Consider the following 25,920-nt stretch of genomic DNA (forward strand, 5'->3'; position numbering starts at 1 on the left):
TTTTTTTTTTTTTTTTTTTTTGCGGTACGCTGGCCTCTCACTGTTGTGGCCTCTGCCGTTGCGGAGCACAGGCTCCGGACGCGCAGGCTCAGCGGCCATGGCTCACGGGCCCAGCCGCTCCGCGGCATGTGGGATCTTCCCGGACCGGGGCACGAACCCGTGTCCCCTGCATCGGCAGGCGGACTCTCAACCACTGTACCACCAGGGAAGCGCTCTGTACAGTTTTCTATAGAAAAATTTCAAAGTAAAATGGTAAAAAAGAAAGGAGTGGTATACACAGTATCAAATTCTGTGGAGAAGTCAGGTCAAGATAAAGGTCAAAAGTGTCCATTGGATTTAGCAACATGGATTTAGCTTTGAATTCATGGCACTTCAATTCTAGAAGCAAAACCATGAATGAATATATAATTTCAAATGGGAATAGGGGTTGGAAGAAGAAGAACAGAGTGTTATATGAGAGGATGATATGGATGTAATTAGTGCTTTGGTCAAACCAGTTCTAGTGGAGTGGAGGATGGAGAAGCTAGCCTGCAATGGCGTGATCAGGGAGGAAGGGTTGAGGAAACAATGACGATAGACGCCTTCTTCAAGAAGCTTGGGTGAAGAGCAGGGACCTACAAAGAACAGCCGCCGGAGGGAGAGGTGGAGTCAAGGTGGAAACACAGGAGAGTCAAGGAAGGTTTGGGAGAAGTGGTTACATTTTCACAGGGTATGGAATGGTGGGCAGGGGTTTTCAGGGAGGAGTATGTGTCAGCTTCTCTACACAGGGAGCGAGGATGGGCACTGAGAAATTGATGTGTCTAGAGCACGGAATGTGTCAGGGGTGGGCGGTGGATGGAAGGGAGACAGCAGGTAGGGGTTACATTTAGAAGAACCTTGTTTTCCAGGCTGAGCACCTTAGCCTTTGCCTGAAGAGGTTAAACCTCTTGTCTGGTGTCTCGGCCAGAAGGTGGAGGGATTGGAAGGCCAACCCTCTTCCCAGGCTCCTCTATACAGAAGAAAATGTTTTATTAAGTGCTGCCACATGCTCAAGCCAGAAGCCAAGGTACCATACTTGCCACTCCCTCTGCTCCAGCTCCCACCCAGGGAAGCCTGTCTGTTCTACCTTCTAAGTGGACATCTGTTTACAGTTCTCCACCTGCACCGCTCCCACCCTGGTTCAAACACCATCATCTCTCTGCTGGTTGATCCCCCTGCTGTGGCCCTTTCTCCACTCACCAGACAACAAGCTGTTTAACAGTGTAAATCGAACCTTGTCACCCACATCTTTCCCCTCCTCAAAAACTATCCAGTGACTTTTATTTATAATTCCGGGGAAAATGTCAAGCTCTTCAGGATAACCTGTCAGGTCCTAGCTTCTGCCTCCGTCTCCAGTCTTATTTTGTCCCTCCTGTCTTTTTTTGTGTGTGTGTGGCCGCGGGTCTTGCGGTATCTTAGTTCCCCGACCAGGGATTGAACCCATGCCCCCTGCAGTGGAAGCGTGGAGTCTTAACCACTGGACCGCCAGGGAAGTCCCCCTCCTGACTCTTCTTTACTTAGCTCCAACCACATAAGTTTAATGGGTTTTCAATTCTTTGATGGGACAAAGCTCTTTTCTGACTCTGGGTCATTGTCTTTCCTGCTCTTCCCTCTGTCTCCCTTTTCCCCACCCTGATCTTTTGCCTGATTAACCCTTGTATTATTTTGCTAGGGCTGCTGTAACGAAGTACCAGGGACTGAGTGGCTTAAACAACAGAAATATATTTTCTCATAGCTCTAGAGGCTAGAAGTCTGAGATGGAGCTGTCAGCATTTTGGTTTCTACCGAGGCCTCTCTCCTCGGCTTGTAGATGGCCGTTTTCTCCCTGTGTCTTCACGTGGTCTTCCCTCTGTGTGTGTCTCTGTGTCTAAATTTCCTCTTCTTGTAAGGACGTCATATTGGATTAAGACCCACCCTAATGACCTCATTTTAACCTAATTGTCTCTTTAAATACCCTATCTCCAAATACAGTCACATTCTGAGGTCCTGGGAGTTAGGGCTTCAACCTGTAAGTTTTGAGTGGACACAACTCGGCCCATAACAAGTCTTCTCAGTATTTAGATTGTGGCCTACATGTCACTTCCTCAGGAAGGCATTCCCTTATTCCACTCCATCCAATCCAAATTAGATTTCCTATTATTCTTCCATTCTTGTATATAGCACTTTTCCACCTCCAATACCTATTACATCTTGTAATTACATATTCATCTATGGGTCTCCAATTGGAATTTAAGTGACATGAATTCAAGGACCATATCTTCTCCAGTCACTGTCATATCCCCAGCATCTAGCATAGTTCTTAACCCATAGTAATCAGTCAGTGTAAACTGTTGAGTGAGTGGATTAATGAAAAGTTCAGATGCTGCACAGAATCTAGCAACTTTGCATTTTGTTAAACTGAGACAAAACTGTTGAAAGGAGAGATGATTCTTAACTGTGTTTAAAGATCTGCAGAACAAGTGGTTTCACACTAACCATCAGTAGCCCCGCTGCAGCCTTTTGGCATGAAATGTGCAAACTGTGACTGGAAATTGATTCAAGCTCAGAGGTAGGCAGCTGGGGAGAACACATTTATAAAATTATTGCTGATATGTGCTGTGACTTAGCCCAGCGTGGCACCACAGGCCAGTGTATGACCAGAACTAATGACATGGGGCTTTTTGCTTAAAAGATAAGAAAATTCAGCCTTAAGTAGGGACTCAGAGCAAATTTCATTCTCAGTCGTTTTAGATGTTTGGACTTTGACTCGATTTGAACTGGTTTTCTAGGTGGATCCATTTACAAAACTTAATATTTGGCTTTTGTTAAGGTTTAGTGCATCAGTGCAGTTTTAGTCTAGCTTCTTGTTCATAGACAGTCTCTAGAAGAAAACTGTGAGTCTCAGGCAAGATCATCAAGTCCAAGAATCCTCTTGCTAGAAGTTCCTGGAGTATTATTTTGTCCAGTCCCCTGCCTGCAAAGGGTCGTTTGATTTGTCTGGGGCAGATAGTTCATTTGTTTTTATTTATTTAGCAAACATGTACTGAGTGTTTACTCTCTGTCAAACACTACAGTTAACAAAGAAGAATAAGGGACTTCCCTGGTGGTGCAGTAGTTAAGAATCCACCTGCCAATGCAGGGGACACGGGTTCGAGCCCTGGTCCAAGAAGATCCCACATGCTGCGGAGCAGCTAAGCCCATGCGCCACAACTACTGAGCCTGCGCTCTAGAGCCCGTGAGCCCCAACTGCTGAGCCCGCGTGCCGCAACTACTGAAGGCTGTGCACTTTAGGACCCGTGCTCTGCAACAAGAGAAGCCACTGCAATGAGAAGCCTGCACATTGCAACGAAGAGTAGCCCCCGCTCACCGCAACTAAAGAAAGCCCACGTGCAGCAACAAAGACCCAACGCAGCCAATAAATAAATAAATACATAAAACTGGTATTATTGGATCAACATTTTCCTTGTGAATTCTGGCATTCAGCAATTATGAATTTTACTATAAAATTTTATTTTAGAAGTTTATTATTGGAAAATGAAAACCTATGAGAATTGAAACACTAGCACAGTGAACACCCATATGCCCCCCTTTCTATGCTAGTTCTTAATATTTTTCTGGATTTGCTTTCTCTCTCTCCCCTGTATGTACTTGTGTATTTTCCCCACTGAATTATTTGAAAATAAGTTGCAGGAGTTATGGTATTTTACCTGTTAACAGTTCAGCCTGATTTTCCTAAGTAAAAGGACTTTCTCCTACATAATTGCAATACCATTACCACAGTTAAGGAAATTCACAGTAACTTCATAATATCATCTAAAATCCAGTCCATATTCAGAAATCCCCAATTGTTCCAAGAACATCTCTTATAGCTGGGTTCTGAGATCCTGACTCTTTCAAGTTCCAGGAGGCTTAAATAACATCGGTGTCGGGGTCGTGGGGAGAGGGTGAGGTGTGGAGTCCTCTGTGGGAGGAAGTCTGGAAGACTGTTTCACGTGCCTGGATCCTATTTCCCCTCTTGGGTTCTTGCCGGATCCTTGCTGACTTCTTGCGTGAACTGCTCAGAGCACAGGCTTCCAGCATTCGGATTCCAGACTGGGGTTTCTGTTGACAGCACCCCTTGGTGGGGTGGGGGACAGGTACTCTCCCCAGTGCCCAAGCTCTCTCCAGTTCCTTTCCTCTTTTATCTCATTTTGAAGGCAAGAGCTCCCTGGTCTGCTTTTTTGGGTTTATTTTCCTCTGGCCTGAGTCCCTTCAAGGTTGGGTCTTTTGAAACTTAAAAACCGCTTTTCTGCTTTCATGGTCTGACCCCATAAATAGAGAACGGCCATGGGATAACAGGACATACTGGCGGTGGGGGGAAAGAGCATCAGTTAATCTTCCTGAATATCATCCTGGCTTATTTGTTCTGTGTAGACATTAGCACATGTATTTAGCTGTTATGCCTCAGGATGGCCATGCTGGCTGTTTAAAAATTAAAGTACTTAAGAACTAGACCACTAATCCTGTTATCCTAAAAGGTAACTTCTGCTGGTGTATATTTTCTTCATCTTCCTCATATGTGTATTTTTAGATATTTATGAGTATAATTAATGAAGTGGTAAATTAACACTATACAGTGATAAAAAGCCACTGTCCTGGGTCCCCTGTCCTCCAGGCAGCCCAGCCTCTCCCCCGGGACACTTCAGACCTTCAGCGGCCAATGGGTAGATGCCTATAAGAGCAGGGTGCCTATAGGACCCTGTCTGAATCCATTCTGATGGGCCAGTGCCAAGACTTCCAGCCCGTTGTGAAAATCCGCGTGGAGCAAATGTAAATTGGATCACATATCACACCTTGAAAGCCTTCATTGCCTTGGCTGCCTGCTTCACTCAGAATTAAATTCCATCTGCTTCACGGAGCACCGAAGGCCTTATAAGGTCTGGCGCTTGCATCCCTCGTTAGCTTCTTCTGTGTTTCCCCACCTGCTTCCATCGTGCCTCCTGCCACCCATGTCCCGGCCGCGCTGAACTCATTTGTTTCTTACAGATCCAGTGCTCTCTTTGGATTCTGGGTCTTCTCACAGTTGTTCCCTCTTCCTGGAGTTGCCTCACTAATTACTACCGGCTTTTAGCTGTTAGATTGAATGTCATTTCTTCTGGGAAGTGGTCCATGAACCTTCTGGGTCTGGGCTCAGGCTTCCTGTAGCTCTTTGAACTTCTTTTATGGTAGAACTTATCATAACCATTTCCTGTGATTGCTGCTGTCTTTCCTTTAGGACTCTTGAGATCCAGAAGGCTAGCTTATCTTTCTCGTCGTTTTACCCCAGGTGTCTAACATTGTATTAAATGTTCATTGGAAGAAATAATGAAATTTACACAGGCGTTCATAAATGCATGTGTGTGTATGTTTACTCACATGCACACACACATGAGAGAGTCGTCAACAGATGGGAATCAGAAAAGGGGGACGATCTGGAACCTGGCTAAAAATGGAATGATGTCCCCTCAAGTGTCCACATGGGAGCACTGGTGTTTGTGTGTAGGAAGAGATAACCTGAAATCTAGTAGCCTGGCGAAAGGAAATTAGCAGAAGCGTTGCAGATTGGACAAGAGATTGTTTCGCAGATAATTACAGGTGCCTCATCACAGCATCTTAGGACCTCTTAGAGATAATAGAGAAAAACTTGGGTTGCTTATACCTTTACAGTGTGAAGAAAGCAAGCGCAAAAGAAGCAGGAACTCCATATCCTCCGTATCCCTGAGTCCCTCAGCAGAGCAGAGAGTCTCTTGTCACCGTGGGAGGCAAGGCCCTCCCTGCAGCGGGATTATGTATCTCCATGCTGTTGACTGGCTTTGGCCAATGAAATGTGGGTGAAAGAGGTGTGTGTCACTTCTGGGTGAGAGCGATAAGCATGGTTTGCTAGGTCTGCTTTTCCTTCAGCCACAATGACTGTCAATGTTCCAGATGGAACTCACACGTCAGACTTGTGGTGTGAGTGACAATCCAGTCCTCTGGGGTTGTTACTGTTGCATTGCTTGCCTATCCTGACTCATATATGCAGTACTGCTGGGTCTTTGGATTTTTTTTTTTTTTCCCAAGAGAAGTCATAAATTCAGAATTTTTGGTGAAATACATATTTTTAAAATTTTGTAATGAATTCATATCACATATCTATAACATTTGGAGGGTAGGCCAAAAAACATGTGTGGGCCAGTGGTTTCCTGTCTCTGGGCTAGACACTGGTACATTTTGATAAACAAAACAGACATGCTCCTTACTTCATGGGGTATTTCAGGAAATAAACACTAGATAAAAGAAACATAAACATAATTATTGAGTTATCCTTGCAATAAGCACTACAAAGCCAAAGTACAGGGTACAATGAGATCTCTCTGAGGGGAATTGGCTAGGTGGAGGGGGTAGCAGTGGGGTTGGATGCAGGTGAGAATGTCCAGGTGAAAGACCCTGAGAGGGGAAGTAGAAGCTCTGGCCCTCAACCTAAGTCCGAATTTGAGGAGCTGAAAGAAGTTTGAAGAGCTTGTGGCTGGAGCTCCAAGAGATAATGAATGGCTTAGGTGGTGAGGGAGTCCTCGTGGGCCATGAAGAATAGCTTGGGCCTTAGCCTAAGGGTAATAGGGAGTCACTGAACGATTCTTAGCAAGGGAATGTCATATTCTGAAGTTGTGGGACTATGATATTCATTTAATCATTTATTTTTTAAATTTGTTTGACATATCTCTGAGTGTCCACTCTGTGGCGGGTATTATGCTAACAAGCACAGGAAATGCAAAACTAAATCCTGCCCTCAAGGAGCTCACAATAAGGTTGTTAGCACATGGACACAACTATAAGTTAAGGTAGAAAGTGGTGTGTGCCACCATTTATTCATTCATTTATTTATTCAACAGACATTTATCAAGCATTTACATGTATGTATCAGGCACTTGTTGTATACATTGGGTATGTGGTGAACAAGACATCATGGATCTTACAATTTAGGTCACCTCATAAGGCAAACTTCCCTCATTTATGAAGTGGGAGAAGTATTCAGAACACAACAAAATTATTGTGATGTTTACATGAGAGAAAATGTGTAATATAGTGTCTGAAGATAAGTACTCTATAAAAGACAGCTTATTATTATTACTATTACTAACCTGAAGGAAGGGAAGAATTCTTAGATTAATATGATGTAGAGGTATTGGATGTAGAAGAAGTCAAGCTCGGGGAAAACGAGTGGCTCCACAGAGGCTAGAGCTAATCAGGAGTGACAGGGAGTGGCAGGTGTGTGTGTGTGTGTGTGTGTGTTGTGAGGGTCGTTCTAGCACACCTTTGACAAGTAGAAAGATCAAGATTATGATTGACAGATCACAAGATCTTGAGCTAGGAGAGGGAAGGAGAATATGAGGAATGGTAAAGCTCATGCATGGAGAGATTTACAGAGAACACAGGAAGTAGATAAGCAGTCATTTCCTGCCTGATCCAGGATGTGTGGTCATTTGGAGTGCATACCCATTGGCAGGATGGTTATAATCCTTTCTGAACTAATAAGGTTAAGAGGAAAAAAAAAAACATTCTCAAGAGGTTTGTCATCTCTGCCGAGGTGCTGCAGCATCAGGCTAAGGTCAGTGAGGCAGATGAGTCAGACTGAGTCAACGGGTACTCTCTGCTGTGGAAGAGGATGCTTCAGATGGCGGGGGCAGCCCTTTCAGCTGACATTGAAAGGCTGGCACTCATTTTGACACTGAACAGTTCTCTCTAAGTGTTTGGTAATAAGATGGTGACAGATGCTGTGGAAAGATGATATAAGCCAGATTATAGATATATCTTGTGCACACACATGTATATACATATAATACTTGGCCAAAACATATAGAGCAGTGCTGTCCAACAGGCATACAATGACAACCACATATATAATTAAAATTTTTCTAGTAGCCACATTATAACAGTAAAAAAAAATGTGAAATTAAATTTGTCACCTGTAAACTGGGTTTGCCTCTTGGTGGGTGTCCAGCCAAAAGACACAAACAAGCCAAAGATGGGGGGGAAAAATAAAACTGATGGCAAACTTAGCTGCTGATCGAAAAAAAAAAAAAAAAGAAAAGGAAACAAACAAAGATGGGGGGAAGGAAGGATTTATTTTTTTATTTTATTTCAGTTTTGGGGCTGCACCACACAGCATGTAGGATCTTAGTTCCCTGACCAGGGATTGGACCTGTGCCCTCTGCAGTGGAAGCGTGGAGTCCTAACCACGGGACCACCAGGGAAACCCAGGAAGGATTTATTATCCTTGCAGCAAGTAAGGAGGACAGCAGGGATCTTTCCCCAAACACTGTCTCCCTGAACAGCAATACTGGGCAAGTTTTAAGCTAAGCGTACCTGCATATTCACGAAGGGACCTGGGTGGTCCACAGAGTCCAAGCTTTAGTTGATTGAAGTCACTAAAAGGGTCAGAAGAGGTCAACATCATCATCCCTTAGATTCCAGTTATCTGGTGGTTGAGCGCTTCACGCTAATCTTTACCATTGAAACAGAACTGCGAGTCTTTACAACTGATACGTTATCTTTGCTGTTGTTACTTCTCTTGCCTGATAAGTTGCCTGTTTCTGCATTCTTCTGTTCCCTTAAGGTCATTAATTACTGAGACCTGTTCAAGGGCAAGGATTGAGGCCAGCCGTAGATCACAACTTGCTTAGGCCAAAAATGGCTTCTCTTATATCAAGAAAGACATGCCTGGTTTTCTTTCTCCAGGGACCCCCTACCTTATCTGCTTACAATTTTAATATTTTGTTCAACATCATACATCCAAAGTGAAATGTTATATTTTAACATGTAATCACTATAAAATTATTAGTTTTATCGTGATTCTTTTTTTTGGATTTAGTCTTTGAAATTCCATATGTATTTTACACTTACAGCACATGTCTATTCTGGCCAACCTCATTTCAAGTGCTTAATAGCCACGTGTACCTACTGACTACTAATATTGGATAGCACAGACTATAGAACAGTGACTTTCAAACATTTTTGAACAGAGTAAGAAACATACACACACACTATAAAAATTAAGCAAAGCTTTAATGAAATAATTATCATATTGTGAATCTTGTGAATTTTCTATTTAATTTTTAAAAAAATAGTGGTCATGACCCATTAAATTGCTTTTATGACCACCTATGGGTACGGCTGACATGGAAACCATTGATATGGAAAACCTGTACAGTAAGTCCCCTACATACGAACGAGTTCCATTCTGAGAGCACGTTCGTAAGTCCAGTTTGTTCACAGGTCCAACAAAGTTAGCCTAGGTACCCAACTAACACAATCGGCTATATAGTACTGTACTGTAATAGGTTTATATTACTTTTTACACAAATAATACATAAAAAACAAACAAAAAATAAAAGATTTTTAATCTTACAGCACAGTGCCTTGAAAAGTACAGTAGTCCAGTACAACAGCTGGCATCCAGGGGCACATTTGCGTCTTTGAAATCTTACAACTTGAAGGTTTGTATGTAGGGGAGTTACTGTAGAGTTATGTCTTGAATGAGAGGTTAAAGGGATAGGCTTTAGTGTTAATGCTTAGGGCAAAAATTACCTTAAATTGCCCTGGGTCTTTACAAGGGCAAAAGGCAAGAGGTAAGTTATCTTGTTTCTGTTTCTCTTTGCATTTTGCTTGTGACCTTCCTTTTTATGAGGCACTGAAGACAAATTCTAGTGTGATTGGTTTTAAGAGCTGCAGGATAAATTTTTCTCTCTTTCTCATAATTGAATTCATATAAGGTAAATGTGTGTGCATTCAAATACACTGGATACAATATATGTTCAACTGATTTATATATATATTATATTTCTATACATATATAAAATCTTACAGGATTCAACAAGTGGCTTGAGGGCCATCAACCACTCTGAAGTTGTATGTAACTTAAAAATGTTGTTTATTATCTTCCAAAAGATCTTTGTTTCAACAAAGCTAAGAAATCACATTGGTCTAGTGTGTTTATAATACTGTAGAGAAGGAAAAAAAATCCTTTCCTCTACTTCTTAGGTTCTGTTCATGGGGCCTGCAAATTAGACTGACAAAAAACAGATTAACAGGAGAAGAGGTGAACAGATTTTACTTGATGTTAATATTTTAATTCTTTTTAAAACATGCACAGAGGCCTTCTTAGAAAAGAAATGAAGACTGAAGAAGGTGGTTACATCTGGGCAGTTTATATACCATTTTAACAAAAGGCAATACATTTGTGGAGAAGTAACAAGGCAAAGGAAAAGGGGTTTGGGCTTTTAGGGGTAGTAAATTGTGGGAAGGTAAATATGTGGGGGAACTAATGGAAGATAAGTGTTATTTTAGTAAAGTTTTTTTGTAGTAAAAACCCATCTTCATGCTGAAGTTCTATCTCCAGTGATAATGGTTGTTTCACCTTCTTCTGGTATAGAAGACGGGAGGGGAAGACTTTCACAAAGGGGAATTTATGTTCTACTTTTATGTAAATGGGGGGGAGACCTAGGAGCTCTTTCTGTGTTTGCTGCTTCTTAATTGCTTTCAACTCCAAACAATCCTTATGCCAAAGTGGCATATTTTGTGTGCCATGTTCTGATTCTCTTTAAGACACACAGGGATATCTCACTAGTCTTGCAATCTTAATTACTTGAATCAGTTCTGAAAAGCCAAAAAGAGTTAAGAAAGGTCTCTTAGGAAGCCAAATAAATGTCTTGACTACTGTCTGGGACCCATATTTGAAGCCTGTTCATTCTTTGAAAACAGTGCTAAAAAGCCCGTGACTGACCAGAAGCAAAAACTTGATAGAAGTTTTTGGGTGGTGGCAGGCTCCTTGGCAGCGGGGGTCATATTTGAAAACCATCTGAGGAAAAGGGAGAAGACAGATGCTATGGGAACAGGTTTGGGGATTCCTGACCTGGCCACAACCCCTTCCTTGGAAGCACCCCAGGATCCCTGCTGAAAGTGTGGAACCCAGGGCTCCCATGCTGATTCCAGGTGCCTTTTTTCTCCTGGTCACAGCTGATTGGACTAGAGGTTGACACCTGACTATAGTTTAGCCAAATAGAGTCTTTGTTTCTTGAGACTCTGCATAAAGGGAAATGGAAGGCAGCCATGTTGGAGCTGTTAACGGCATGGGAATGCATGGGCCAACGTTGGTATCACGGTGAAACTGCACAACGCAGATTGGGACTTAAACCCACTGTCCTTTAATCGAGATCACATACCTTGTCTCAGGACTTACAGAAGCTCGAGTTCTTTATGTCTCATTGCAGAAAGAATTCAGTGAAAGACAAAGTGATAGGTAAGAAGTGGATTTATTTAGAGAGAGAACACCTTTTGTGGACAGAATGTGGTCTGTCTCAAAAGGTGAAAATGGCCTTGGGAGAAACACACTCCACCAAGAGTGTGGGCTATCTCAGAAGGCAAGGGGCCCTGAAATATGGGGTGGTTAGTTTTTATGGGCTGGGTAACAAGTGGGAGGATTATTCCAACTATTTTGGGGAAGGGGCGGAGATTTCCAGGAATTGGGCCACCGGCACTTTGTTTTTTTTTTTTGGCTGCATCGGGTCTTTAGTTGCGGCACGTGGGATCTTCATTGTGGCATGTGGGATCTTTTGTTGCGGCATGCAGGCTCTTCGCTGTGGCACGCGGGCTTCTCTCTAGTTGTAGCATGTGGGTTTTCTCTCTCGTAGTGCATGGGTTCCAGAGCAGGTAGGCTCTGTAGTTGTGGTGCACAGGCTTAGTTTCCCCGCGGCATGTGGGATCTTAGTTACCCGACCAGGGATTGAACCCATATCCCCTGCATTTCAGGATGGATTCTTTACCACTGGACCACCAGGGATGTCCCTCCACTGCCCACTTTTTGATCTTTGATGGTCAGCCTCAGAACTGTCATGGCGCTGGTGTCATTTAGCATGCTAATGTATTACAATGAGTGTATAATGAGGCTCGAGGTCCACTGGAAGTCCAGTCTTCTGCCATCTTGGACCTAACGGTTCTAAACAGTCTTTGTCATATCCTCAACGACTCTGTCAACCTTTTAAAGGATGTGCCCTGGGCTTCCCTGGTGGTGCAGTGGTTAAGAATCCACCTGCCAAGGCAGGGGACATGGGTTCGAGCCCTGGTCCGGGAAGATCCCACATGCTGCAGAGCAACTAAGCCCGTGCGCCACAACTACTGAGCCTGCGCTCTAGAGCCCATGCTCCGCAACAAGAGAAGCCACCACAATGAGACTCCCACGCTCTGCAACACCCGTACACCACAACAGAGTTGCGTCTGCTCACCACAAGTAGAGAAAGCCCGCGTACAGCAACGAAGACCCAACACAGCCAAAAAAAAAAAAAAGGTCGTGCCCTGCCCCTTCCCTCCTGTTTCAATGGCAAACTAAAGCCCAGATGGGCTTAAGTTATGGGGGAGCAGAAGAGCAAAACTTGCAGAGGAAGCTGATTTGCAGAGCAATTTAAATTTATTTATTTATTTATTTATTTATGGCTGCGTTGGGTCTTCGTTGCTGCACGTGATCTTTAGTTGCGTCGAGCAGGGGCTACTCTTTGTTGCGGTGCTCAGGCTTCTCATTGCGGTGGCTTCTTTTGTTGCTGAGCATGGGCTCTAGAGCGCAGGCTCAGTAGTTGTGGCACACGGGCATAGTTGCTCTGCGGCCTGTGGGATCTTACCGGACCAGGGCTCGAAACTGTGTCCCCTGTATTGGCAGGCGAATTCTTAACCACTGCGCCATGAGGGAAGTCCCTGCAGAGCAATTTAAAGGGTAGAAAGAAGCCAAGAGGACAGAGCTGTATGGGCCAACAACTTTTTGGGTCCTGTGAAGGTAGCCCAGTGGTTCTTAACGGAAAATGATTTTGTCCCTCCCCTCCCCAAGGGGATATTTGGCAATGTTTGGAATCATTTTTGATTATTACAACTGGACTGGGCAAAGGGGCTGCTACTGGCAACTAGTGGGGATGTTACAGGAGAAGCGGGGAGTGAGAGAATGGTCATGTCCAAGGTCTCTGGGGAGTTCTCGGGATGGGCCACGGAGTGAGGGTCCTTGGCTTCACACAGAAAAGAATTCAAGAGCAGCGAGCCAAAGTAAAATGAAAGCAAGTTTATTTGGAGAGAGACACATACCATAGGCGGAACTGGGACCCTCTCAGAAGGTGAGACTGCCCCGGGGGTGTGGGAGTGGTTAGTTTTTATGGGCTTGGTAATTTCATATGCTAACAGATAGGAGGAATATTCTGTTTGGGGGAAGGGGCTGGGATTTCCAGTTATTGGGCCACTGCCCGCTTTTTGGCCTTTTATGGTCAGCCTTGGAATTGTCATGGCGCCTGTCAGCACACTGGTGGGTGTGTCATTAGTATGCTAATATATTACAATAAGCGTATAATAAGGCTCAAGGTCAACTGGAAGTCAGATCTTTCGCCATCTTGGGTGTAGCTGGTTCTAAGTGGTTTTTTTTTTTTTTTGGTCGCATCCAGTTTTTCTCAACGGCTGTCTCCGACTCCTCATTCTTTTAGCAGTTGTGCCCTGCCCGCTTCCTTCTTGTCCCAGGGAGAAGCCAGGGATTCTGTTTAAATGTTCTACCCTTTATTTTGGGGATGAAGAACAGCTTCCACAACAAAGAACAGTCCAGCCCAAAGTGTCGGTAGTGCTTAGCTGAGAATCCCTGAGGCAGCGTTATTTTTCTGTCTGGGTCCTTAAAATATATTCCACCTTTTTAATAATTTTTAAAATTTTTATTTTATTTTTTGGCCTCATCACAGGGTATGCAGGATCTAGTTTCCTGACCAGAGTTCTAACCTGTGCCCCCTGCAGTGGGAGCGCAGAGTCTTAACCAGTGGACCACCAGGGAAGTCTCTAAATTCCACCTTTTTAAACCTATCCTGAGTATATTCTCCTTCTCCCTCTCTCTTTCATAATAATACTAGCTAACATTTATTGAGTGCTTACTATGTGCTAGCACCACGTTAAGCACTTTCCAGAGATGATCACATTTAATTTTCAAAACAAACGTTATGAGGCAGGAATATTATTCACTCACTTTATAGATGGAGAAAGTGAGGCACACAGACTTGGTTATTCTGCCCAAGCTTGCCTTGAATCCAGTTGAGATCATGAATCCAGAAAGTTTGACTTCAGAGCTTAAGCTCTTAACTATTATGTATGGAGACTAAGGCCAAAAAAGTTATACATAAAAAGCAATCATAAGAACTCAAAAGGCTAGTAGCTTTGGGAGGGGAGCATTTAATTTAGAAGTTTCAGCTTCTCACGAGCAACAGAAAATAATGTCACCTTAGAATCCAATAATCAAAATAATTACCGTTTTTCCAGTGTTTACTGTGTTCAGTACTTCTATGCTTTGTGAAAGTGAGCTTAGGAAACTGGTTTTATTATTATCCCTATTTTACAGATGAGGAAACCAAGGTACAGAATAGTGAAGTAAATGTCACAGAGTAAGTGGCAGCTGAGATTTCATCCCAGGTGGTCGACTCAAAATCTGTGCATTTTTCCAATCATGTTAGGCTACCTTGTAGTACAAGCAAGAAGAAACATTTACAGTGTCGAATGTAAGTCAACACTTTTTTATTTTATTTCATTTATTTTTTAATAAATTTATTTATTTTATTTATTTATTTTTGGCTGCATTCCATCTTCATTGCTGCACATGGGCTTTCTCTAGTTGCGGCGAGCGGGGGCTCCTCTTCGTTGTGGTGCACGGGCTTCTCACTGCAGTGGCTTCTCTTGTTGTGGAGCACGGGCTCTAGGCGCACAGGCTCAGTAGTTGTGACACATGGGCTTAGTTGCTCCGCGGCATGTGGGATCTTCCCAGACCAGGGCTCGAACCCGTGTCCCCTGCATTGGCAGGCGGATTCCTAACCACTGTGCCACCAGGGAAGCCCAAGACTCTTGTATTTTAAAAGACGTAATTTAAAAGAAGGGGCATGGGGAAGGAGAGAACAACATGAGCAAAGATTTGAAGGTATGTTAATGCAGGTTCAAATTCAGGGTATCCATTAATGCTGCTGTGTCTGGGATGTGAGTGAAGGATGCCTTGGATGCTTGACTTAAGCCTGAAATGGTAAAGTGGAGCTAAAATGGAATCTTGGAGTCCACAGTGAAAGTTTGAAGCTTATTCTGTTGGTCCAGGAGAGCCAAAGGTTTTGGGGCAGAGGAATGAAGATTATGGTTATGTATGCTAGAAAGAGTCCCCTGTGGCAGTACAGAGTATACAGTGAGGAAGTAGAGTCCGGGAGAACTGACAGGTCAGCCTGACCTAGAGCAGAAGGAAGGGTATGGTGAAGCTTTGAGAAGTGTTTCAGAGATAGAAATGTTTGGCTCAGCATTTGGCTGGGTTTCGTGACAAGAAAAGATAAGATCCTAGGTGGGGACTGTGTGGTTGGTGAATCTGGTAAATGAATACAGCAAATGGGACAAATAAAAAATGCATTTTTTTAAAGTAAAAGCAATACAACATGACTTTTGAACATGTAGATGGAATAAAAGTCTTCAATCCCAATCCCCAGAAGTAACGCACTTTTACCTATGGTATAAAAATATGTTTTAAGAAAAATGTGTGTGTGTGTATGTGTGTGTGTGTGTGTGTGAGTGAGTGTATTAATCTTGGATTATATTATTCTACAACTTTTTTCCCCACAGTATATTATCTGCATCTTTCCAAACCAATTTTACAACATTATTGTTAATGACTATGTAGTATTCCACTGTAGAGGTGTGTGTATTAAGATTCATTTAGCCAGCTGAGTATTGATGGAAATTTGGGTTGTTTCCAGTTTTTTGGGGGGAGGGGGTTATTGTTATCGCCAGCGAAGCGATAGATGTCTCTGTGTATGTCTTTGGATTTTTGTGCCAGTGAATTTATAGGATAAATTCTTCTAAATTTCCAGTCAGCCAGGTTTTTAGAAGCAATTAATGAGTTCTGCTTTGGTCAAGTTAAGGTCAAGGTGCCAAAGGCCAAAGCTCACTATGGGTTCTCCCAGATCATTAGTAACACAAGTTAGGACTTGAAGAAAAGTGACAACTACAGATTGCCGAAAGCAGAGCTATGAGAACTTTAAGCCTTCATTATGATTTAAGATAATAAACTATGCTTCGAATCTAAATAAAGATATACTAGACACATTGATTATAAAAGGTTCTCAGTGTACTGTGAATGTGTGTATACAGCACATAAAAACAATTCCATCTTAAATTTGTTGTAAAACTAATACATTATCTATGATAAATATTAATTAAACATCCAGATTTACCAAGTGTCAATGCCCTTCAGCTAAAGACCACCAGGAACACACTCACAGTTGAACAAATTGGGGTTAGTATTCATTGCAGTGAGGGGGGAAAGGCACTATGGGAGCTGTGGGGTATCTCAGTAAGAAGGTTTTAAAAAGGACTTAGTATGGGATTTGGACTTAGGCTGGGTGATTTGGGGAGGGTTTAAAGAACTGGGACTTTGCTCTGGACTGGATACTGGCAGGAAGTGGGAGTAATTCTATGACTGGGCATCTTAATAAATCTTATCCAAAGGGAGAAAAGGCTGATTCAGCTCATGTGGGAAATTGGTAAAGAAGCAGCAGCCCCTCATATTAGACAGGGAAGGGGAATTTGGTCATTTTTGTGGTTTGGACGGTGTTCATGTTTGGTCTGTGTTCCATTGTCTTGCTCCCCTGTGGACTCAGAGTGGCCTTGTCTGATATTGATGTTCTGTGCAATTGTTTATCTTCAACAGGAGAACGCCAAGCCCTAGCCGTGAGTGCCAGCAGAACGGCTCATAGCAACACCGAGGCCAAGCTGATAGTAAGTACCAGCCCAGCTCCTGGGTGTCTGGGCAGCTTCTTTTCTTCTTCTCAGGAGGAAGTTTCCACTATCTTTGTTTGGCTAATCCCTACTCAGCTCAGCTCAAGGGAATTCCCTGCCGGTCCAGTGGTTAGGACTCTGTGCTTTCGCTGCTCAGCATGGCAAAAAAAAAAAAAAGATCTCAGCTCAAACCTCATTTCCTAATGATAGTCTTTCCTCATCCATCCCTCCACCCTCCCTCCCCTCCCCCCAAAATAAATAGATCAGGTCTTCCTGTCACACAGTCATTAACAACTTCAGCTTCTCCTTTGCAGCGCTCATCACAATTGTCATTGCTTAATTATGCCATCAGTTATCCAATACCTGTTTCACCAGCTCACCTGTAGACCCCACGAGAGCAGGGACCATGTGTGTCTTGTTCATCTCAGTAGATGCTCATAATTAGAATTTGATGAGTGAACAGTGAATGAGGTAGTGAAGCTTCTTGTGTGTGTGGATTGTACCTCACTCATGTCTGTATTCTAAGAGCTGTAACAGTGCATGGCGCATAGTAGGTATTCAGTAAATATTAGTTTTATGTGTCAACTTGACCGGGCCATGGGATGCCCAAATTGCTGGCTAAATATTTTATCTGGTTATGTCTGTTGGGGTGCTTCTGGAAGAGATTAGCTTTCGAATTGGTGAACTAGGTAAAACAGGTGGCCCTCCCCAGCATGGTGGGCCTCATCTAATCCACTGAGGGCTTAAATAGAATAAACTGGTGGAGGAAGGTTGAATTAACCCTATCTGACTATTGGAGCTGGGACACTGATCTTCTCCTGCCCTTGGCACTCCTAGATCTCAGGCCTGTGCACCTGGACTAGAATCTATACATCAGCTCTCTGGCTCTGGGGCCTTTGAACTACACCACTGGCTTTCCTGGGTCTTCAGCTTGTAGATGGCAGACTTCTCAGCCCCCATAATCATATGAGCCAATAACTATAATAAATCTTTCTCTCTTTCTTTTTCTTTCTCCCTTCCTTCCTTCCTTCCTCCCTCCCTCCCTCTCTCTTTCTCTCTCCCTCTCTCCCCCCTTCCTTCCTTTCTTTTTCTTTCTTTCTCTCTTTCTCTCTCTCCTATTGGTTCTTTTTGTCTCAAGAACCCTGACTGATAATGTGAATTAATGACCCAGTTCTTTTCCTTTCATTTTATTCTGTCCAAAGAAACCATTCCAGTGGCTTCAGAGTTATCCCAAATAATTGAGCATGTTCAATGCAGATGTAGTTGGTGGCTCAAATGTGTAGAGTGATTAGCCAAAAAATATTTTGAAAAATATTTGACCAGAATTTTCTCCTCTTTGCCTCACACACCTTTTTGTATCTATCAGAAGCTCTGTACAGTCTCAGGTCAAATAAAGGCCCTCAAGAAACCAGTGATGGCTATCAGAGCTCTGCACACTTCATTGGAAAGCCATAAAAACAATTACTACATCATTAAAACAGAAGCTTTGAAGCAACATGCACAGCCTTGCCTAGTTGGGCATGAACAGTGTCCTGCATGTGCTGGTGCCTCCCTGTTGGACGCCACCTAGGAAAAGACAAAGTATTGGAAACTGAAATGTCTCCATGGCAGGTGCAAGGATGTCTGGCAAAGAAGACCTGGGTTCCACTCACACCTCCGATGCCTCTTGGGTGGCATTAACCAGACTCTCTGAGCCTCAGTGTCCCCACTGAAAAATAAAGTATTGAGGATTGATTGCATTAATGCCTTTATTCTTGTTTTTTAAATTAATTAATTAATTTTTTATCTTTGGCTGCGTTGGGTCTTTGTTGCTGCACACGGGCTTTCTCTAGTTGCGGCGAGCTGGGGCTACTCTTCGTTACGGTGTGTGGGCTTCTCATTGCAGTGGCTTCTCTTGTTACGGAGCACGGGCTCTAGGCGCACGGGCTTAAGTAGTTGTGGCACGTGGGCTCAGTAGTTGTGGCTCGTGGGCTCTAGAGCACAGGCTTAGTAGTTGTGGTGCATGGGCTTAGTTGCTCCGCGGCATGTGGGATCTTCCCGGACCAGGGCTTGAACCTGTGTCCCCTGCATTGGCAGGCAGATTCTTAACCACTTTGCCACCACGGAAGTCCCTACCTTCATTCTTTACCCCTTGTATTAGTTTGCTAGGACTGCCTTAACAAAGTACCACAGGCTGGGTGGTTTAAACAACAGAAATTTATAGTCTTACAGTTCTAGAGGCCAGAAATCTGAGATCAAGGTGTTGGCAGAGTTGGTTCCTTCTGAGGGCTGTGAGGAAGAATCTGTTCCAGGCCTCTCTCCTTGGCTTATAGGTGGCATTTTCCACATTTCCTTCCCTGTGTCCTAGTCTGTGTTTAAATTGCTGCCTCTTATAGGGATACTAGTCACATTGGAGTAGGGCCTACCATAAAGACCTCATTTTAACTTGATTATCTCTGTAAAGACTCTATTTGCAAATAGTGTCACATTCTGAGATAGGACTGAATGTCACATTCTGAAGTTAGGACTTCAACATATGAATTTTAAGGAGACACAGTTCAACCAATAACAGCCTTTGCAATTCCTCCTATAAAAGAGGTGGAGTGTATTTCCCATCTTTTGTTTATTTATTTAGTTTTGTTTATTTTTTAATTTATTTTGGCTGTACCGGCTCTTAGTTGCGGCACGCGAGACCTTCCTTGTGGCATGCGGGATCTTTTAGTTGCGGCATGTGGACCTCTTAGTTGTGGCATGTGACCTCTTAGTTGTGGCATGCATGCGGGGTCTAGTTCCCCGACCAGGGATCAAACCCGGGCCTCCTGCATTGGGAGTGCTGAGTCTTATCCACTGGACCACCGAGGAAGTCCCTCCCATCTTTTAAATAATCTGTGTGGGCCTTGTGACTTGCTCTAGCCAAAGCAATGTTAGAGGCTATGCAAGCAGAGGTCTGCAAAGTGTTTGTGCAATTGCCATGTGAAAATTTCCAGGCAAACCTGCTAGAGGAGGAGAGGCCCATGTTGTGGAGCCTGAGGCATCCCAGCAGAGGCCATCCTAAATCAGCCAACATCAAGCCAACCCCCAGATGTGTCAGTGAGTCCAGCCAAAATCAGCAAAGCTGTGTAGATAACTTGCAGTTACCCACAGGCTCGTGAGCAAGGCAGCAAAATCAGATGAGCCTCACCTTGGTTGGCTGAACCCCACATAAATGTTTATTGCTAAATGTTCTGGGGTTTTTGTGCTTGCTTGTTACTCAGCATCACTGGGGGGAATATATGACTGATACAGGATTGGAAGTACCTACTCACTGAGTTGTGTGGACCTGTGAGAGAGCACATAAGCATTAAATAAGTGGTAGCTATGACATCACAGTGTTTTATAAACGCTTGAGTACTGTGTAGAAGTAAAGAGTCATCAATATACAATAACAGGCTGCGTAATAATAATGATAAGAGAGTTGGCATGAACAAAACTAATGAACTGGGCCCTGGTTATAATGTATAAATATGAGCCTACACTCATGCACATAAACCATTCATGATATTATATGATGTCTGCACTGTGTGGATTCTTAGAGACCACTTATGAGAAAAATGATGCTCAGAGAATCATATCGACTCACTGCAGGTCACATAACTAGTAAGTGGCAGAGCTTCACTACAATTTGAGATATTTATGATTTGTCCAACACTGGAAAACATGGTATTTTCATCATCTCTTCCTAAGGAAGCTGTTGGCTTTAAAAAACAGAGATGATCATTCATCTCTGGAAATCTTTTGTCTTTGTTTGAAGGTTGAAATGGGGGCAGAAAGGGAGATTAGGCATCCATCCATCCATCCTTCCCTCCATCCCTCCATCCAATTATCCACTCATTCAACAAGTAATGATCGAGACCCTACTATGCATCAGGACTGTACTAGGCACCCTGCTTCTCTCTGCTTTCCTTCCTCCTGTTGTCCCATTCTTTTTCTCACCAGTGCGTCCTCCTTCATTCTCCTTTGTGAATGTTGACAAGTAGAGGTTAAAAAAAACCTCCTTACTTGTTAGGACAAGTCTGTATAAATTGATGCTGATGGCTTTAGTTCATTTAGAATGTTAACTGCTGTGAGCACAACTTGACACACCTCAGTTTTGTTCTGCATTTTTGAAAGACCATCCAGTCTAGTGGTTGAGAGCATAGCAATAAGCGTAAATACTCACTGTAGCTTTCCAGATGCCCAAACCAGACACTGAACATTACATGTTTCCAAAGTTCACAGTTATTTCCGACCCTTCTCCATCCACTCGTCTCTTTTCACCACTTTTTATCACCCACCATGGGTCAGGCTCTGTATGACTGCACTGAACCTGTGGGTGGACACCAGTTGTGCAATGATGCACAATTATATAGAGATTATCATATGCCAACACTGTTCTACATGCTCTACGTGTATTAACTCATTTAATCTTCACAACAACCCTGTGAGGTATGTACTAGTGTTTTACAGATGAAGAAATTGAGGCACAGGGGAGTTTTTACCCAAGGTCGAATGGATGCATGAATGGTAAGTGGTAGAGCTGGGATTTGCACCCTGGCATCTGGTTCCAGAGCCTGTCTTGGATTCTGCCTCTCTAACCTCTCCTGACGTTACCACTGAAGACCATGTCCTCCTCTGGACCACTGTTGGACGATTCTGTGCTGCCAACAATCTTAAGTGTGCCAAGTGGTAACACTGATGCAGATGTGAAAGGAAGTGCTTTTCTTTATTCCATATATATGTATTTAAAAAAAATTTTCTTTTCTTTTGGCCACACTGCATGGCTTGCAGGATCTCAGTTCCCCGACCAGGGATTGAACCCAGGCCCACGGCAGTGAAAGCACAGAGTCCTAACCACTGGACAGCCAGGGAACTCCTGGGAAATGCTTTTTTTCAGAGTAAAACCACTACATATCCTAGCCTAGAATTTGAATCCAGGTCCCCTCCACTCATGGACTCACCTGTCAATCCCACAACCTTTCCAGTCTCACCTTTCTTCTGAAAGTGATCCTCAGGAGAACATCAGCAATTACCCACCTTTAGACTAGAAGACATCAGGGAGAGGAGGAGGAACGATGTCCAAAGACATCTCATTCGAGCCCCAGCTTCCTCATCTGTGAAATGGGAATAAGTTAACTGAATGGTATAACATTAGGCTCTGACATTTATTGAGTGCTTTGTGCCAAATGCTTTGCCATTTGCATGCTCCCATTTAATCCTTAAAGCAACATTATGAGTAAGGCAGACTCAGAGTAATTCAGTAATCTGTCCAAAGTTACACAGCTAGTAAGTACGAGGCAGAGCTTGGATTCAGAATCAGGCTGTAGAACTTCAAAGATTTCACTCTAATTCAACACCAGTGGTTCTCTCTGGGTCAATACTGCCCCCTAGGGCTCTTTTCAGAAATTTGTGGGGACGATTTTGGTAGTTAATGGTGATGGGGAGTTACAAAATCATGACTTTGGTATGATTTGCTTTAGAGGACCAGGCGAGCTAGACATTTAGCGATGTGTGGGGAAGATCTGTCCTGTGTCCTGCTTGACCTGCCAGTACCCTGCGAGACCTTCGTGTAGGTGAAAAACTCATTTATTGTCATCTGAGCTTGTTTTACATACAGAGTATATTTTGCATAGTTTTAGCATGTTCTGATTTTTCTACAGTATGCATCAAAGGATGGTTGCAGTTTATTTTGCTCAAAATGTTATCCATAGTTTTATACCATTTCCCAAAAAAATCACATCACCAGTGGAAACGTCATTCAAGGTATTTGAGGAGCCAGCATCACACCCCTGAGTCAGCATGTATTCTGTCTGTTATGCCCACAGCGGCTCTTTATGTATATGCCATCATCAGACTACCTCACTATGTCTTCTGGCATTTACATATGGAATTGATTTTTGAAAATTATACATGTATGTAGGTTATACTATCTCTGAATTTCATTCTGTGATAGTATAAAGGGCACATTACAATATATTTGTTATAGAAGGGTGGGTAGAATGGATCATTGCTCCCAATTGTTCCTTCTCTCCCATAATGGAATTACACATCAACACATTTTGCCACGTGACTTTGTAGTAGTTCTCAGTAGAGTGAGTGGAAAGTATTTATGTGCTTCATTGATTTGGGTCTTAGCCATGAAATTTGCTTTGGCCAATGATACCTCGACAGAAATGGAAGTATGCCAGTCTTGAGCCCCGTGCTCAAAAGGTATCATGTGTTTTCACTCATCCTCTTGTTCTTTTGACATTTGCTGTGAGAAAATGTGTGTCCACTGCTCTGTGGAGAATGGAGAGACCCTTGGAACAGATCTGAGCCTAACCTGGAGCCAAGCTCATGGGGTCCCAGATGAGCTCAGCAGAACCACAGCCAACCACAGACTCATGAGTAAAAAACATACAGTAAGTCCCCTACCTATGAACCTTCAAGTTGTGAACTTTCAAATATGTGAACGTGTGTTCACATGTCCAGTCACATAAGTTAGTTCACGTGTCTGGCGTACATTGTCACATGCGTGCATCCTCTACAAGTGGTTGTGCTTCTGTGTACTTTACAGGACTGTATAGAGTACAGTAGCACAGTGTCTTTATTTCAAGCCCAGGATGTGTGAGTGAAATTGCAGCTTGCCTTCCATCTCCTATTGCTGACGATCCTTCAGCTCTACCATCTCCTACCGCCTCTCCCTCCTCCAGTCAGTAACTTCTTCTTGCCTGTTCACTTGATGCCAGCCCCTGTGTGCCAGCTGTTGTACTGCACTACTGTACTTTTCAAGGTACTGTGCTATAAGGTTTAAAATGTCCTATTTTTTGTGTTTGTTTTTTATGTATCATTTGTGTGAAAAGTGTTATAACCTATTACAGTACAGTACTATATAGCTGACTGTGTTAGTTGGGTAGCTAGGCTAACTTTGTTGGACTTATGAACAAATTGGACTTATGAACGCACTCTCAGAACGGAACTCGTTTGTGTGCAGGGGACTTACTGTAAGTTTTTTTTCCTTGTAAGTCATTGAGATTTTGAGATTGTTATGCACCAGAAACTGACTGATACAAAGAGATGTTGGGTCTGATAAAATTGATAAACATTTTATTCTACTATTCCTTCTGTAGCAAAGTGGTTAGCTCAGGTCTTGGAATACACAGTGAATGCTTTCCAATAGGAGTTCTGTTAACGTTGACGAATGGCCAGATGATATTCTGATACCATGTTAAAGGGGATTATGGACACACAGCTTTTTAAATCCTTAGGTTTAGGGACTCTGTAATTACTTTTTTTTTTTTTTTTTTGGTACGCGGGCCTCTCACTGTTGTGGCTCCTCCTGTTGCGGAGCACAGGTTCTGGACATGCAGGCTCAGTGGCCATGGCTCACGGGCCCAGCTGCTCCGCGGCATGTGGGATCTTCCCAGACCGGGGCACGAACCCATGTCCCCTGCATCAGCAGGCGGACTCTCAACCACTGAGCCACCAGGGAAGCCCTGCAATTACTATTGAACTCTCCGACCACCATGGTAAGTGCTGGTGCTCTGGGAGGGTGTAAATTCACCAAGTGAGCAGGTCGGAGATAATTGATGAGTTCTCTTCTTTAAAGGGTGATCTGGCACCATGGAAGCAACAAGCATATTCAGCTTTGTGACTGTGGATTATAATTACCAAGTTATTAACCGGAGCATTATGTGAAAGATTGATGGTTCTTGCTCAGTGTAATGTGTCCTTTAAATGCTACATAATAAGTTAAATGCAAGGAATAAATAAGTTCTATGGCTTATTTATGGGGTAATTATGGGATATTTTCAGCTCATAAACTAGGGCATCTGTAGAAACCCAATGCTGTGGAGGAGAAAGGGCCCTGAATTAGAAATAAGGAGACCTGGATTCTCTGTCACCTGCCAGTTAGTGACCTTGAACAGGTTATGTCTTTGCTGTGAGCCCCAGTTTCTTCCGTTTGGAAAATTGAGGGGTGTGTGTGCATAAAAATACCCATCTCATAGAGAGGTTGTGAGGAATCATTGTCAATGACATGATTATATAAGGTGCTGAGCTCCGTGCCTGACGTGTATTAAGTGGTTACAAATGTTAACTATCATTATACCATCATATTTGAAATATCAGATTTGGCTCTTATAGTAAGAGTTTTCCTATTTTATGTTTTTAGTCAATAAGAAATTGGTACAGTTTACAATAGACCATCAATGAATTCATATTAAAAAAATCCTTTAATTATCCTTCTCTGCTTAAAAAATTATCAGAGACTTGAGTAAATTCTGACACGAATAAAGGAGAAAATGTATATCATCCATCTAACCCACCATCTAAATATAACTACTGTTAACATTTTAATGTGGGCTCCTAGTCTTTTTTTTTAAACCCATGTATAGAATTTCTTTTTAAAATCTGAAATTGGAATCATGCTGTACATGCTGATTTGCCACCTGCTTTTGAGATGTTTCCAATGTCGTTAAATATTCTCCTAAAACACACTTTTTAATCACTGCAGAGTAGGGTGTTCTTGAGGAACATTGTCTAAGTGGAAGAGTTATTCGCAGAAGCCTACTTAGCCCATTCACTTAAATTATACTTTCAGACGTTCTGAAATCTTCATTTCACATTGATCTTAAACGTGCCAGGGCTTGGCTTTAAGATTTCTTCTAGCCCCTCCTTCCTCCCCAGCTGCCCCCAGGTTTTCTGTCAAGTAGTTAATGATTGTACTAGGCACTAATTCAGTAGGGGAGCTCTCAGTCTAAAATGTCGCTGGAAGGAATTGTCGTTCAAATAATCGTCCTTCCATTTCTCTGCTCAGCTGAGTTTTTTTTTTTTTTTTTAATTGGGTTCACTCTTAAAGTAAGGTCCATCTACAGGTAAGACTTCTCTACTAGCCTTCTTAAATTACCTTACTTGCTGCTAACTAGCACTTTTTCTCTGAATAACCAGAAGAAATAGTTCCTTCTGTCCCCTGTACCTCCCACAATCTTTTTGGGTGGTTTATTGTCTCCTAATGGTAGTATTTGAGTTGATTTTCGGTGATGTGTACATAAACATTAAAAAAAATTAATAGTTATGTACTTATCTTAATGTAGATTAGAAATATTACAACATGTAATATGTATATAATATATAATATATATGGTATGT

General features: G+C 42.9%; 1 protein-coding gene across 1 annotated transcript in view; it reads left to right on the forward strand.

Moving 5' to 3' along the window:
* Positions 1-16,788, forward strand: part of SUDS3 (SDS3 homolog, SIN3A corepressor complex component) — an 86,046-nt gene extending 69,258 nt beyond the window's left edge. Inside the window, exon 13 of the mRNA XM_029229042.1 lies at positions 16,730-16,788. Coding sequence (XP_029084875.1) covers positions 16,730-16,775 — 46 coding nt within the window. The 3' untranslated portion in view covers positions 16,776-16,788. The remainder of the gene's footprint in view (positions 1-16,729) is intronic.
* The last annotated feature ends 9,132 nt before the right edge of the window (positions 16,789-25,920 follow it).

This window comes from Monodon monoceros, unplaced genomic scaffold, assembly GCF_005190385.1.
Source record: "Monodon monoceros isolate NGI ecotype Baffin Bay Population unplaced genomic scaffold, NGI_Narwhal_1 Super_Scaffold_1, whole genome shotgun sequence".
Taxonomy (NCBI): Eukaryota; Metazoa; Chordata; class Mammalia; order Artiodactyla; family Monodontidae; genus Monodon; species Monodon monoceros.